The sequence below is a fragment of the Lolium rigidum genome, chromosome 6, assembly GCF_022539505.1.
Source record: "Lolium rigidum isolate FL_2022 chromosome 6, APGP_CSIRO_Lrig_0.1, whole genome shotgun sequence".
Taxonomy (NCBI): Eukaryota; Viridiplantae; Streptophyta; class Magnoliopsida; order Poales; family Poaceae; genus Lolium; species Lolium rigidum.
Genome location: NC_061513.1, coordinates 66,074,573 through 66,089,906, shown reverse-complemented (window position 1 = coordinate 66,089,906; position 15,334 = coordinate 66,074,573). Strand labels below are relative to the sequence as shown.

General features: G+C 46.7%; 2 protein-coding genes across 3 annotated transcripts; both read right to left on the bottom strand.

Annotated features, from left to right (window-relative positions):
* Window positions 1–3,443: 3,443 nt before the first annotated feature.
* Window positions 3,444–15,082, bottom strand: LOC124662723 (probable leucine-rich repeat receptor-like protein kinase At1g35710). Its single transcript, XM_047200528.1, has 4 exons — window positions 14,374–15,082; window positions 14,083–14,328; window positions 12,956–13,737; window positions 3,444–3,524 (listed from the first exon to the last, which is right to left on the bottom strand). The coding sequence occupies exons 1-4, from the start codon at window positions 15,080–15,082 to the stop codon at window positions 3,444–3,446; spliced, it is 1,818 nt and encodes a 605-aa protein (XP_047056484.1).
* LOC124662512 lies at window positions 6,161–11,584 on the bottom strand. 2 transcript variants are annotated; one of them, XM_047200339.1, is made up of 6 exons: window positions 11,526–11,584; window positions 9,537–9,808; window positions 8,678–9,329; window positions 8,397–8,596; window positions 8,080–8,324; window positions 6,161–7,971 (listed from the first exon to the last, which is right to left on the bottom strand). In XM_047200339.1, the coding sequence occupies exons 2-6, from the start codon at window positions 9,806–9,808 to the stop codon at window positions 6,866–6,868; spliced, it is 2,475 nt and encodes an 824-aa protein (XP_047056295.1). In that variant the 5' UTR covers window positions 11,526–11,584; the 3' UTR covers window positions 6,161–6,865. The 2 variants fall into 2 exon arrangements, with proteins under 2 accessions (XP_047056295.1, XP_047056296.1); XM_047200340.1 differs by lacking the exon at window positions 11,526–11,584 and adding an exon at window positions 11,184–11,253.
* Window positions 15,083–15,334: the final 252 nt, after the last annotated feature.

The window sequence follows — 15,334 nt, the reverse complement described above, 5'->3', positions numbered from 1 at the left end:
TGGGAGCGGCCAGCGGAGGAACAGCGGACGGCGATGCAGCCAGCCGGAGCGCCGCCGCTAGGCCTGCGCCCAACCCGTAACAGCGACGCGGATGATGTTACCGACACCAGCAGGCCATCCTACCTACCTGCGTCGCAGGGGAGGCGTGAGCGGCCAGCGGAGGAACGGGGGACGGCGATGCAGCCAGCCGGAGCGCCGCCGCTAGACCCGCGCCCAACCCGTAACGGCGACGTGGAGGATGTCATCGACCCGGCGGCGGTGTCGCCGACAACCGGCAGGCCGCTCTACCTAACTGCCACGCAGAGGAGGCGTGAGTGGTCAGTGGAGGAACGGCGGAAGGCGATGCAGCCAGCCGGAGCGCCGCCGTACTACATACCGGCGTGGCAGAGGGGGCGTGAGCGGCCAGTGGAGGAACGGCGGACGGCGATGCGGCCAGCCGGAGCGCCGCCGTACTACATACCGGCGTGGCAGAGGAGGCGTGAGCGGCCAGAGGAGGAAACACGGACGGCGATGCGGCCAGCCGGAGCGCCGCCGCTAGGCCCGCGCCGCCCGACCAGTAACAGCGGCTACAGGACGACCACAAAGATCGAACGCATCTCCACGATCAAGCCAGACGACGGCGTTGGGGCCTACCAGGCGGCCCCCCTGGCACCACCGCCGGGCCACCACGTCGGGAGCCTGCCGAGGCAGCACCGTCCGTGGATGCCGACGAGGTACTCGCAGCGAAAGCCGCCGGTCATCGTGCCGCCGGACCGGAAGAAGAGGCGCAGCCGTCCGGCCGCGTTCTGCTTCAATCTCTGCAGCATCCTCTTCTTGCTGGTGGTCATCCTCGTCGGCGCCGCCGTGCTCACCGTGTACCTGGTGTACCGCCCGCGTCTCCGGCTCACCGACGCCACCCTGAACGCCGGGTACATCGACGACGTCACCGTACCGGGCGGCCCGCCTCGAGGCCTGGCGCTCAACGCCAGCCTCAACGTACCGGGCAGCCCGCCTCGGGGCCTGGCACTCAACGCCAACCTCACCGTGCTCGCGGCAATCACCAGCCCGAACACCAAGATCAAGGTGGTGCTGTCGTACATGCAGCTGGACCTCTACTTCCAGGGCCACATGATCGGGACGCAGATGGTGCTGCCGGCGCCGGTGCCGGTGCGCGAGTCGACGGGCGGCTTCCTGCTCCCGAGCGTGGACATCCTAGTCAGCGAGGTGCCGATCTCGCTGGAGGACGCCTATGCGTGGCGGAACGCGACGACGCACGGTGGCCTCGTGGTGTTCGAGCTCGCCGGACGGTTCCACACCCAGCTCAACTTCGGCAAGTGGCTGCCGTACAGATACTGGGTGAACTCGCGGTGCACGCTCTGGCTCGACCCGCCGCCCAGCGGCAGGCTGCGCGGGGCACGCTGCTAATCTCATATTTCTACACACGAATTGCATTTTCGTCTACGAGTACATTTTTTCACCTCGAAATTACGATTTTTTTTCTTCTGTCCCATGAAATTATTGGAAACTATTGGAATATATTGGAAACTATTGGAATATATTGGGAACTAGATGATTTCCCACGCGTTGCCGCGGAAATTTAATCAAACTTTGATGGTAGAAAAATGTGCTAAGCATGATAGAAGACGCATTATACTCCCCAGTTCTAATTGAATATCGCAACACACTAAATGACCGATGAATAAATGTTTGAAGAATATATTTTGAAACAACATGATCAAATGATTTACACATGAATATTTCTATGAGTTTAAGAGGTACTTCTGAAACTTACAATGTAGCGCAAACAAATGTACTAGGGAGATGTACATGTACTTGTCTACGAAATATCAAAATCAAAAACTTTGAACACGAAAGTTGTTTTAAAAAGATAAGGTGAAGCTACTTCTCTAAGGAAATTTCAAATGGCCAACCGTGTGCGACAAATTTGATTATCATCCAAAAAAAAACCTTCAAAGGGAGGATGGCAAAAACACCCACACCAATGTGTAAGTACAAAAGTTTTTCCCAATATATAACCTTAACTACCGTACAATCAAAATATAAATGTTGCACAACTCACCTGCAACCACAAAACTAGAATAACACCACACACATGAAAGTACTACCTAACAAATACTTCTGCAAACAAGGGAGGAAATAAACAGGCATGCTTAGTACCGGGCATGTATATGCAACACTTTACTTCAGCTACACTTCATCGTCCTGACATTCAGGGCCTGGCCTTGAAGCACGACTTGTAGTTTTTTTTATAAAAGACATTTTATTATTTAAAAAAATTAAGCATTACACTTATTCTCTGCGTAGCTAAAATGCACACAGTCATTCAAATTAATACGAATAAAAATAAAGAAAAAGAAAGTGTGCATTACACGGTAATCATCAAAGAAACTGCAAATGCGCCTAAGATGCACACAGGTGTTGCCCTCCATGTTGGATAAAAATATCCATCGCCAAGTCTTCGTGTCCTCCAACCGTGTAAGCACCTTCATAAGCAGCTCTTGATTCTCCACATGTTGTAGAGGCGACCATGACCGAAGCAAAATTGTGCACCGGTAGATAACCTGCATAAGAGAAAAAAATTATCTTTGAAAACCTTTTTATTTCTATATAGTCATAGCGACCAAATAACGACAAGCGCCCCACCTTAATAAGAATTTTTAAACCTAGGATCCACACCATTTAGCCAATTGCCAAAAAATATTAGCAACACTACGTGACGGGTATAAGATAGAACCTACTTCGATGACTGGCCATATAGTTCAAGCGAATTTGCACTGAAAGAATAAACGTTTGATAGTATCATCATGATGACACACACTTTTTTACTTTAGTGCCAATTAAGTTTCACAAGGTTGTCTTTGGTGAGGGTTACTCCTCTCGAAGATACCATGCAAAAACCTTAGTCTTTAACGGTATCTTCATTTTCCAATTCTTTTTCTTATTATCAAGTGGCACCTCGGGTTGGATTAATTCTCTATACATGCAATTTACCAAAAAAATTACCGCTCTCTTGTAGATTCCAACGAAATTCGTTGGTCTCTTGCATCAATTGGACCGAATCCAGGCGCTACAGCAAAGCATTCCATGATGCTAGCCTAGGACCAAGTAGATCTCTTCGAAACGACACGTTTGGTGGAGGAAGTCTCCAACACCTTAGTGATTGTATCGCTTTTATGTTGCACTATATTGTATAGGGTTGGATATTGTTCTCGGAGTGTAGCACTACATCCAGCCACTTATCCTCCCAGAATATAATTTCTGATTCGTCCTTATTTGTGAAAGTACTATATGGAAAGAAGAATTTTTTTATTCCCATAGGACCAACCCCAAAACACGAATCTCCCGGTTTCCAAGACACCGGAGAAAGCGCACAGGAGCCTAAGTACTTTCTTTTTAGAAGAGTTTGCCATACCCCTCCTTCACTGAGAAGCTTAAAAAGCCATTTACGGCATGCATCTATATATTTTCTTGGTTGTCTTCCCTTCCATATCGTCTACATGCTGATGGAACACACATCTCCATGTCTCACAGCGAAGCGAAAATAAGCCCCAAGAAGTAGGTTTCTTATAACTTCAAAAATTCAAGTTTGTTTATTACGTGTTCATAGATTTATCGTTGACATTTATATTGTTTTGCATTGCATAAATATAAAATTCCAAATTTCCATGATGGGTCTCAAACGTAGGAACTCTGCCTTCCACAGCAAAATCAGAGTTGAAACGTTCCACATCCATCTTTTCATGTTCTTTCTCCTAGATAGTTCCATTATTTTGTAGTTAAAATTAACATTTCCTCCAGTATTTAATATTACCTATGGAGCAAGTTATTAGATTCCATCAAGAAGATTAATAAGTAGCTTCTTGGTTGTTTTTCCATCGTCGTAGTAAATCAGTCCTAGTGAGCTAGTAAATTAGACAGTTCACATCTAGCTTCATATTATCTTGCAAGTTGCAACGCTGAACACACGCATCAACAGCTCCGCTGTGAAGGAAGTGCATGCATGATCAACCAATAAGAGAGCTGCCCTTCCTATATAAAAAAAAGAACTTTTACTTCGATGCAATCTTCTCCAATTCTTATTACGAATTCATAATGATCCCCCACACACACGTTGAATGTGCTCTCATTGTACAGAGCTGAATAATGTAAATCATCTTATTCATCATCAAATAAGAGGAAGATTAACATCCCTAAATGCTTCATAATAAATTACATGACTTGTGCAACTAAAGAGAGAAGACGTTCCAAATACTATTAAGGCTACACATGCACCCCCCAAAGGTGATGTTGCTTTTGGATCCTGCCCTTAGCTACTCCGCTGTGGCAACACATGTCAAGATCGTGGTCGATCGGTTTCGGGCAAGCATATCAATCAACTAACTAGGAAAATATTTTCATGGCTTGTAGCCTCTGCAACAAGTCGACCTCGAACAACAAGGAAGGACACGACTTTTGGACGCGCATCTCCTTGGTCTCCAAGTCAAGGACAATGAGCGGACTTTGACGACGCCGCTTGCGCTCGCGATATACCCGCAACAGCACGGCGCCGCTCCTCTCTCTGGAGCGCTCGAAATTAATTCGCATACGGGCTGGAGAGGTACCGGGGTTCAGCGATCGTAGCTGCTGCTCCACGTCGATCGTGGCCTCCTTCACCCAACCATCCGAGTGTCGCACCCACACGGACACCACGAACCGTTTGGCGGCGAGGAACATCAGTCTCCCGTCCGGCGACTTCCCTAGGAGTCGTTGGCTTCCTTTGCAGTTGGTGGGCGGGAGCTTCAGCGTGCCCAGCCTCTCCGTGCGGATGTCGTAGGTCAGGACTTGGTCACCGTCGTCCGTGATGAGTAGCCAGTGGATAATGCCTCCATGGAGGATGACGGGCTCTTGTTCGTCTTGGAGGAGGAACCCGAGTGGATCGACATGGTCGGCTGCAGAAGTGGCAGGCCCCCAACTGGTGCCGCTGTTCTCCGAGGTTTTGGAGGCCTGCACTGTGATTCTAACTGCACCTGTTCTGTGGCAAAGGTGCACATAGGTTACGAGCAGCAAGAAGGAGCAGCCTATGCCGTCGGCTTCGATGAGCAGAATGTATGTCCGGTTGCAGTACGGGTAGAGGACCGGCGGGCTAGAGAGGTAGGTGCAATCGCCTGTCACGGGGTTGAACACGCACAGGCAAGGGGTAAGCTCGGCCATCCTGCTCTTTGGGATGCTACGTCGACGGCGGAGGACGACGAGGCCGCCACGCGACGTCAGCGGCTCGTACCGGCGAAGGACGTCGAAGCTGCGACGGGACACGTAGGAGGCGAGGTTGCCGTTGGTGAAGGACGAGGCGGCCTTGGTGGCCGGGTGGACCAACGAGACCCAGGGCTCCTGAATATTGCGGTTGTGGCTGCGGCCGCGCACGCGACGGTTGTGGAGATAGGCGAGGACGGAGGACGGCACGGCGCCTCCGTGCTGGGTGACTCGGCGGATGAAGGACGGATCGAGGATGTCGCGGCGAAGAAGCTTGCAGGTCGCGGCGGAGCGGAAGATGGTGGCCGTGTCGGAGCGCGCGACGATCTCGAGCACCAGGTCCGCCGGTAGCGTCCACTCGTCCACCGCTGGTGATCGACGATTTTTCCGTCGGCGTTTCCGTGGCGGCTCCATCGTACGTACGAGTACGTGTTTGTGGCTAATTCGGCGAGACTAGTTTCATCAATCCACGAAACAAATTATGAAGGCAAAATTGACAGGGAACCCGGTGCGTGCTGGCCTAGTTCTAGCAGTCCGGGTGCCATCGGAATCCAGCCGGGTTACTTGTTGACACAATGATACCAACCTACGTTCATGGGATTGGGATTAAGGCCATGACCAACTCCTTCACGTTGATCCCTTTTATCTATGTGAAGCGCAATCTTAATGAAGCAGCGCATATCTTAGCTTAAATCTTGCTTTAGTATTTTCTCTAGCGAGGTTTTTTCATTCTGTTCTGAAGTGCATCAAGGGAACTGTGTGTATTGATGTGATTTATTAATCAATAAAGCGTTATTTTATGTCCAAAAAAAATGACACCAACCTGCTACCAATGACATGTGGGCCGGGTACCCAAATTCACCGGAAAACCTATATAGGAAACGTGCCCTGGGACAACGGGGGTGGTTTGCAAGTTGACGTCAACACAGCATGTTTTAAAGGTCCTCTATTTCTTTCTTCCATAACACAGCTTGCCCAAACATGCTAGCTGATGGCATACCAAACTTGGTTCTGCTAATAGCATACCAGAGGTGAGCATGTAAGTGGTGTTTGGGGAACAATTCCTTGCCTCACAGGAATTGCTTTCAGATAATTAGCTAGTCTATGCCTAACCATAAGAAAATTACTACTATATATAAGCAAACGATAGTGGACGCTTAATTGCTTGTCTCAGACTGAGGGAGTTGATTGCTCTTGCAGCAAAACCGTGACTTGAACACGATAAGCACAGGCTAACCAGGACCGTTGTTGGTGTGATGGTCTCTAGTGACCCGCAGCTCCACCTCCATGTTGATCATCATGGCCTCCGACGTCCAATCTCCGCCTGGGAGTATATGCCACATGGATATCATGAGCCCATAGGAGCTTCATGTGAGTGAGTGAGCAGTATGACCCCAAGTAGAGCCGTTCTTTGAAGTTGGTGACAGGGAGTGAGGTGGCCGGTGAGGCGGTGATGTGGCCATACAAGCACGTTAGGTTGTCAGCTTTCGTTCAACATCTGCTTGCCTTTTGCATTGCTTTAACTAACGTATGTGACAGTTTACTAAATTCAATGGTAGAACATACCAATGATGCCATTCTGATTAGTTCTCGGTGACTAAAATACACAGACCTCCGATTTCCTTGTGCTAAGGCGTCATGTTCCACCTATCCGATCAGCTGATCTAACCTCATCTGAAGAATCATTCAGTTCAGGAGTTGCTTGACTGCCTTCAGTTCCAGAAGGTTGCATGATTTGTGTCGCTGCGGTTTCTTCACCATCAGAAGCTTGCATCTCTGCGGTTCCTTCATCACCATCAGAAGCTTGCAGCTCCGCAGTTCCTTCATCACCATCAGAAGCTTGCAGCTCCGCAGTTCCTTCATCACCATCAGAAGCTTCTTTGCATTCTCTTTCCTGACAGTGATGAGAAGGCTTCATGACTTGCGTAGATGTAGCAGCTTCATCCTCATCCGACGCTCCACCAGACTTTCTTTTCTTGCGAACATACATGTCCTGATCACTGTCTTCATTGGTGGGAACTTCATTGCCGTCATCCGAGCCAGCCAGAGATCGACTTGCACATGTACCGTTTTCAATTATGGGCTCACTGGTGGGTTGGGGGTCCTTGAAAGCCAATGTATTTGGAGAACAACCATTAGTTGCGCTAAGTACCATCTCTAACTGTGTTCTAACAGAAACTGCCACAGCAACTGCATGGTCACAAACCACAGAGTCACTGGGTGGGCAATGAACAACATTTGCCAGTGCCTGGTAATAGCGAATTAGAGCCAAGGATGGTGGTGCCAATCCCCTGTCGCGGCAAACCTTAGTGGACTTCATTACATGTTTGCAAAGGTTTCCCTTCATTGACCAGCTACAATCACACAACGCAAGCTCAGAACCTGGGTTCACTATGGCATGGGACCTCTCCTTATCTTTCTGGCAGACCACTATAGCACAATTATCTTCTATGACAATATCAGAATCTGGAATTTGCAATCCCTGTTGCCATTGGTTTGGGCCATTTTTCCACTCACTCCTACAGTAACGAGAAAAGGTGTCCTTCCCAGAAAATCCATCCAACCAGTAGTAAGAATGAACCTTTGTACCCAACTTATGAAATAACCAATCTGCACGCTGATAGATGCTTTCATCTGCCTCATTCAACAGCCGGACTTTTAGCAGGTGATGGTAACTCTCGATTGCTGAAGCTACCTCAGCAGTAGCCAATGGGGTGCCCTTCAAGACAGTTGTCCATGCCCCTGGCAGACACATTAAAGAGTTGAATAAGAAAACTCATCCAAAAACCTAACAAGTAAAATCAAGATATGGCAGGTAAAACAAGGTAAAGCAAAGGAACATGGACCAACCAAGTCTTGGAAACCATAGAGCTTTGAAGTAGTCCAGAAAACCAAAGCAATCAACAAAATCTTCCAGGAAGGCTTCAAACAATTCCATACCACCATTTCCTCTGCAGATACTGGATATTACATTCCCAAGTCGTTTAGCCATCATTGAACGCTTCTCAAAGTCTGAACACTTGTCCAGCAAATTTTTATGCCAAGCATGCCGGATACGCCATATGGTAATCAAAACCGGGCAATGGAACACTTCCCTATTCAACAGAATACATAGTCAGGCACCCAGACCTGAGGAAAGAGTACACTAGTAGAGAAGCATCAATTACCTTATAGTGCGCACATCTGTCAAGGGATCATCAATAATGAAGCCACCCAACTGCCATGTCGGATCTTTTGTGCGGACCCGGTCATAAAGAGCACCCATCCATCTATACATTTCACAATGTGAAAAACTGGGAGTTATGATCCAAGCAACAGGAATCGCATTTTTCTTCTGGTCGAAAACAAGGATACTATGTACAGGATACTGCAAAACAGAGAACAACAATACTAATATGAAATCAAAGGAAACTTTGAACTACTAAAAATAAAGATGACATTGACAGACCTTCAACTTGTTTGTTCCAAACTTTGAATCAGAAGCAAGTAAACTGTGGTTGCCATACTGAATCATCTGCTGTAGCTGCCAATCTGTCTGAATGCCCAAGACAAAGCTATCCTTGTCTGTAAAATCTTCAAAGAAAAATATGTGGTCCTGGTGATTCTCAACCAACATGTTAATACTAACAGCATCATCGTCATCAAGTTCATAACCAGAACGCCGCATTTTCCTCTCCAGCCTCCTAACAAATCTGTGAGTAAGAAGATCATCACGGTTTGACGGCCCTCCTTGCCTTTCAACCATTTCAGTATGTCTCTGCATTATGGTCTCAACAGGAATACCAACATAGAGCAAAGACATAACTTCAAGACGTAATTCATCAGATATGTAGGGTGCAAACATTGCTTTCGTCCCTATAGCCATCTTGTCCATGGGACCATGGCAGGGTGAGCCTTTTTTATCTACATGCTTATTGTGGTTATAAATCACAAGAGCCAGTGATGGTTCAGCAATCAAACGCTTCACAATAAAATGGCAAACACATCCCCTTTTTGTATTAGGACGACCAGCAGGTGTTTTCCTCTTTCCACAAGAGGCCCTGCTAGGACGGACAGCACCACCACTTCTATAATCATCTGGACCAAAAGAGCACCAATACCTGCATGCAATGGTGTCATCATGTCACATGTTCTATTTAAATTATAGCATCTCAAACAAGAAATAAGGTAGGAAGAGCTGAAGGCAGTGTAATAAAGTAGTAATAGCCTAATTATCTTTAGTGCGGAGATGCTAAGGAAAAGCTGACAAGATGAATGAAAAGCTTCATTTCCTAGCATAAACATTAGGCATGCTTCCATTTACTTACAGAATATACTCGAGTATCCCATCAACTTTTGGTTTGCATTTCATGGTTGGACGACGCCTTCTGCGTGCTTCAACATGAAATCGTGTTTGACATTCTGTGTTGTTTGACTCTCCTCTGACAAAGTCATTCACCCTGGTAAATGGAATGAGTGCAAGCCTGTCCATCGAGTCCTTCCAGCCCACGACCATAGACCACGTGATATCTGCTGCTGAAAACTCTAACGTAGTTGGATTCTGAACAGGAAGAGTCAAAATTTCATCCCACCTAGCCATCTGCAACCACAGGATTTGTCACAAATAAGGTTAGAAAACAAAGACAATAGCCAATACAGTACAATGTCAGGTCTGTGAGTTATTATTGACAAATAAGAGAATTTGTCCATTCAAAGATGACAGCATACACTAATACTAAAAGACCCATGTGTCACAGTTAGCTGTATCTTGGTCTAGTCATGATGCCAAAATTATTTGTGCTAGCATAGCATGGAATAAGAACATAGTGCCATTCCTAACACGAGTGATCCATTCCCTAGGTGATTTAGCTTGTCCATTTTTATCCTGAACAAAATTGTTGTTTCCCAAACACAGCACTGGAACTAGTCTCCTCAGAAGTTCACAAAGCAAAGTCATGTCTAGAAAGATTCAAAGTGACTCCATTTCCACATGATATTTGTTGCTAACAGAGTAGGATCTGCAAGTAAATGCTACACCTTCAGGAGAAAAGCATCGTACATACAAAAATACTCAGGAAACCCCTCTAGACAGCAACAATCCGCAATTATATCGATGCATTGGAGTATCAGATTGCTCACAGCAAGGAAATAACAAGAAAGAATTCTTGGATCAATCCAAGAAAATTTAAGTTTTCACCAGCAAAGGATATCAATTAAAATCCATATGGATATCCACACTAGACATCCTAGTGGGGGGCAGTAACAGAGCTACGCACTGAGGCACGCTCCCACCTAAAGAGTACTTGGCTAAAACCAGAAAGTACCAGCACCAAAGCAAAACAAAGTATAGCAAACGCAAAGTTGATACAAAATCTGAATTCCACACTTAACCATACATCCTTGTGTTTCAATGAAATTCTAACACCTACCAGAATACTTGTAAATCACTGTTATGCAGGGCTAAGGACCTTAAATCTCTTTCTTTTGTACGACTAATATATATGTTTCGTTCCAAGGTTCTTGTGGTTAGGTTGACTGGTGCTACCAAGCAGATGCAAAATGGGCAAGTGGCAGACCAGTGGTAGATTATGTTGATATTGTAATTATGGTGCAGCTAACTTATATAATCAGCGGCTAGCAATAATTCGTCTTTTATTGTTACTACATTGTGGAGCTTTGGTTTTGGATGTTGAAAATCTTCTTTTTCTAATTTTTGCGAGGAAAAGTCTTGCTTTCCAAACGTGATATTTTCTAGAGGATTCTTTTTCGAACTGCAAATAGTAGTACCATTTTTAAGGGATTCAAATACCTAACAGTCTCGTTCCCTACATACTAAACATAATTCATCAATTCTATTCTGCACCCACAGCTGAGATCAAAAGTGCATCAAGAATGCAAGCATTCACATGTGACATCATAAATTGCACCCATTCCTACAAGCATTCCGATCTGACGAAACAAAATGACGCTCAAACCTCGAGCTGGAGATGCCGGAAGAGTAGTGGGCCAGAGGAGGTGGGGCAAGCCGAGTTGGCGGCCGGTGGAGGTGGGGACGACTAGGGCGCAGGAGATGACCCGATCTGCTCCGGCGGGTCGGCGGCGGAGATTCGTCGGGGGAACGAGCCTACCTGGGAGCTAGGACGAGGCGCGGCTGCGAAGCCATGAGAACGGATGCGGGCGGAGGGTGTGGTGGCAGGCGGGGGCGCGGCGCGGCGGCGGTAAACCCTAGAGCGAGCGAGCGAGCGAGCGAGGAGTAGTGTCGGGAGCGCGCGAATTGCTTTTGGGTGGAAAAAGAAAAACTGAAGTTTGAAGATTACCTAGCCTCGCGTCGCGGTCGCTTGCTCGCTATGCTGGCCGGTGGCCGGACCTCGCGCTCCTCGCTGGCCGCCTGCCGTAGTGGTGCTGACCCGCAGCCGCGCCGCCCCGCCTGAGGCGGTCGCGTGAGTCTTTGCGTCGAGCGCGAGCGAGGAGAGAGGCTGCCCTAGTGGGCTGTATGGGCCATGGGCCAGATGATTACCGGTAGTAAAAAACAAATTGCTCAAAAATCATAGGTATTCCTTACAATACACCTAGCGCCGCTGATGCCTTTCGGTTTCAGGTGTATCTTCTGGGGTCCAGACCCATAATCAGAATTGATCGTTCATCTTCTTTTTTTTGTCTTTCTGATTCTGACGACGAGTGTAAAACACTATTTGAGCTGTCCTACAATGAGAGCTCAACAACCCACATTAACAAATAACAATCATCTGCAGGAAAAGAGCATATAATTCCCCTATCTTGCAACGCTGACAGCATACGTGCAGCATCAGCAGCTCCTCGGTTCAGCTAAGCTAGTGTCTCACGATCAGATTGATACTTCGCTCTAGATGTCCAATTGCCTAGACTGCAACCCAAAGGCCAAAGGCAGCTTCAGTTGCAGGTCACACCTCAAATTCTACCCATAAAGTTGGAGTGATACAGGAGTGGTCAATAACATTACAGAACCAAATAGAGCGTCAGAAAAAAACTTAATTGCTATCGCTGGCTTCAAGAAAGCAAGAAAATAAGCAATAACATTACAGAACGAGCATTTGTTGGTAATTCCGGTAAACTTTCCCCACCCAATCAGCAAGAAAGTCAACTTGGCGTATTCTGCTCCAGTGTTTTTTACCGAATTCATAATGATCGTACAGACCTGTTTAGTATTAGTCCCTTGTTGAGATTCCAAAACAATTATATTTCCACAAACCACAAAAAATGGTTGGACAAGCAAAGTCAAAAGTACATTCTTATTACTGCTAACACAGAACTTGGCCATATAACACAAAATTATGACACTTTTGGTTCTAATGAACCCATTTATTTCGATGCAAACAGACTTGCCACACAAGTAAATGTTGCACATAATCATCACTCATTGTTGCTTTCAGTGCCAGGAAACTTGAGCAACGGCATACACGTCGAAGTAATAGCAAACGTACAGAACATTGTCCTCACAATTCTTTTACAACCACGGCAAAACTATATTACAGGCATGCTCGATATTGGGCGTGTATACAATGCACTCAGCTCACACATTGCTCTTGGCCTGGAAGGACAGCATGCAGCTATAAATCTTCTTGGTTACCTCACAATTCTTTTACATCACAGCAATTACTCGATATTCGGCGTTACCCGCACCTTCACTTCAGCACCACACAATGCACTCAGCTCACACATTGCTCTTGGCCTGGAAGAACAGAATGCAGCTATAAATCTTCTTGGTTACCTCGCTGCGAAACAAGATCATGCCCCAGTACAGCCAGAACCCAAAGATGAACCCAGCAGCCACAAAGCAATACAGCCACAGTGCTTCCCTATCTTCGGCCTGACCCGTTTCATTTTGATCCGGTGTCGACGAGTTCATGCAGTCGTTCAACGGGAAACCACATAGCCCTGGATTATTGCTGTATATCGATGGATCTACGAGGGTCTGCAGCTGATTGCCCATAGGTATCCTCCCTGATAACTCATTGTTTGAGAGGTTCAGAGTGCTCATGCTCTTCAAACTTAGAAAGCTTGGAGGAATTTCACCCGAGAGTTGGTTCCGAGAAAGATCCAGTGATTCCAGCAGTACCAAATTGCCAATACCTTTGGGAATACGACCTGACAGATAATTTCCTGATAAGTTCAGGTACCTGAGACCAAGCAGGGTTGTGAGACCATCTGGGATCTCTTGCGAAAGAGAGTTACCAGATAAATCGATACCTGCCATGGCTGCTATCATCAGATCGTAAACATAATCCACATTCTTCCAAACTATATGAATCTGCACTCGATAACCATTGTGGTATTGGTATATGGAGTCTGCCATGCCGGTGAAATTTGTAAAATCATCTGGCACCGGTCCGGTGAGCTTGTTTTTTGACAAGTCCAATACCTGGAGTTGGCGAAATTGTAATATCTGATGGGGTATGATACCATCAAAGATGTTCGATGACAATCGAAGAAAGTTGAGTTTAGGTAAACTCATGCTTAACCAAGAAGGTATTGTGCCAGAGAAATTATTGCCTCCAAGGTCTAGAGTAGTAAGGTTTTTGCATTTCTTAAGACCCAGAGGAAAGGTTCCTCTGAAATGGTTATTGGCTAGGATTAGATATTTGAGATTATCTTGACATGTCTTAAATGGAACTACACTGCTAAATGAGTTACTAGACAGATCCATGAACTCTAAATCTGGCAAGTTCCAGAAACAATTCGAGAGACCTCCCTGTAAGGCATTGTTTGATAGGTCTATGAGACTTAAATAAGTACGGTTACGAAAAAAATCCTCACCCTGATCTGTCAGAAGCGTGCCGTACAGCTGGTTTTGACTGAAAGCCATGGTGGTAAGGTCTCCTGGATGCTCGCTCAAACAGTCCCTCAGCTCTGCAACAATGTTGTTTGCTGTGAAGTCAACGATTTGGAGGGTTGTGCAGTTTTGAAATGTCTGATGGTGAAGGCCAGTAAATCCATTGTATCCAGCACCGATCCAAGTCAGCGCTCCTCCTACGCAAATGGATGATGGGAACATCCCAGAGAAGTTGTTGTTTGCAATGTCGACTGATCGAAGGAGGCTGCTATTCCAAATCCCAGGGAAGATGTGACCTAACAGCTGATTTTCTGAAAGAATAATATCCTGGAGTTTTACCAGATGAGAGATGGTACCTGGTAGCTGCCCTTCCAAATTGTTATGCTGAAGGTATATGGTTTGAAGTTTTGTCATGTTTCCGATCTCCATTGGGATGCTTCCTGTCAAATTGTTGCCTACAAGGCTCAGCACTTGGAGCTTCACGAGCATCCCAATTGTTTGTGGGATTGATCCAGTCAATGTAACCATACTAAGGTCGAGCTCCTGCAAGTTCGTCAAGTTACCAATCTCTTCAGGTAGCATGTCATCGAGCCCCAAGTCTATCAGTCGCAGTACAGCAAGGTGCTTCAGCTGGAAAATGCTACGTGGAATGACACCCCTCAAATATGGACAGGAGCTGATGTCCAACTCGACCAAGCTTGTCAGGTTGCCAATACCTGCTGGAATTGTACCGTGTAGACCCGTCTGGGACAGAATGAGAATCTTTAGGTGCGGAAAGGCCGAGAAGTCGAACCTGTCAAGTGTACCGTTCAGACTTGTATCATCAAGGTCGAGCTTTCTGATGTGCCCAGCCAAGTCGCAGCTGACGTGCCACCACCTGCAAAGGCTGGTGGAGTTGGCCAATGACCATGATCTAAGGGACTTGTTGGCACCAGCCAAGCTAGCCTTCCAATTCACAAGTGCTTCAGCTTCACGTGAGATGCCCACTCTCGCCGGCGCAGCAGCAGATAGTTGGAGACAAGTGCAAGAGAGCATGAAGAGGCCTACAGGATATAGGTGCTTCATGGTGGCTTAGGTACGAGTGGTGCTATACTGCTGCTGGGGTTATAAAACCCCTGGATGAGCCGGTCGGCCGGCCAGGACGTCCATGACAGTGTGGTCTGGTGGACGTCGTGGCTGACAAATGGCACATTCTTAGTAAATGAAGTGTTATTAATTTAGATTAAGCAGAACTAACATGCTACAAATGGCACTTTCGTATTTAGATAAAGTTGAGTAAATTTTTTAGGGATGGAGGGAGTATTTCCATTTTTTCAA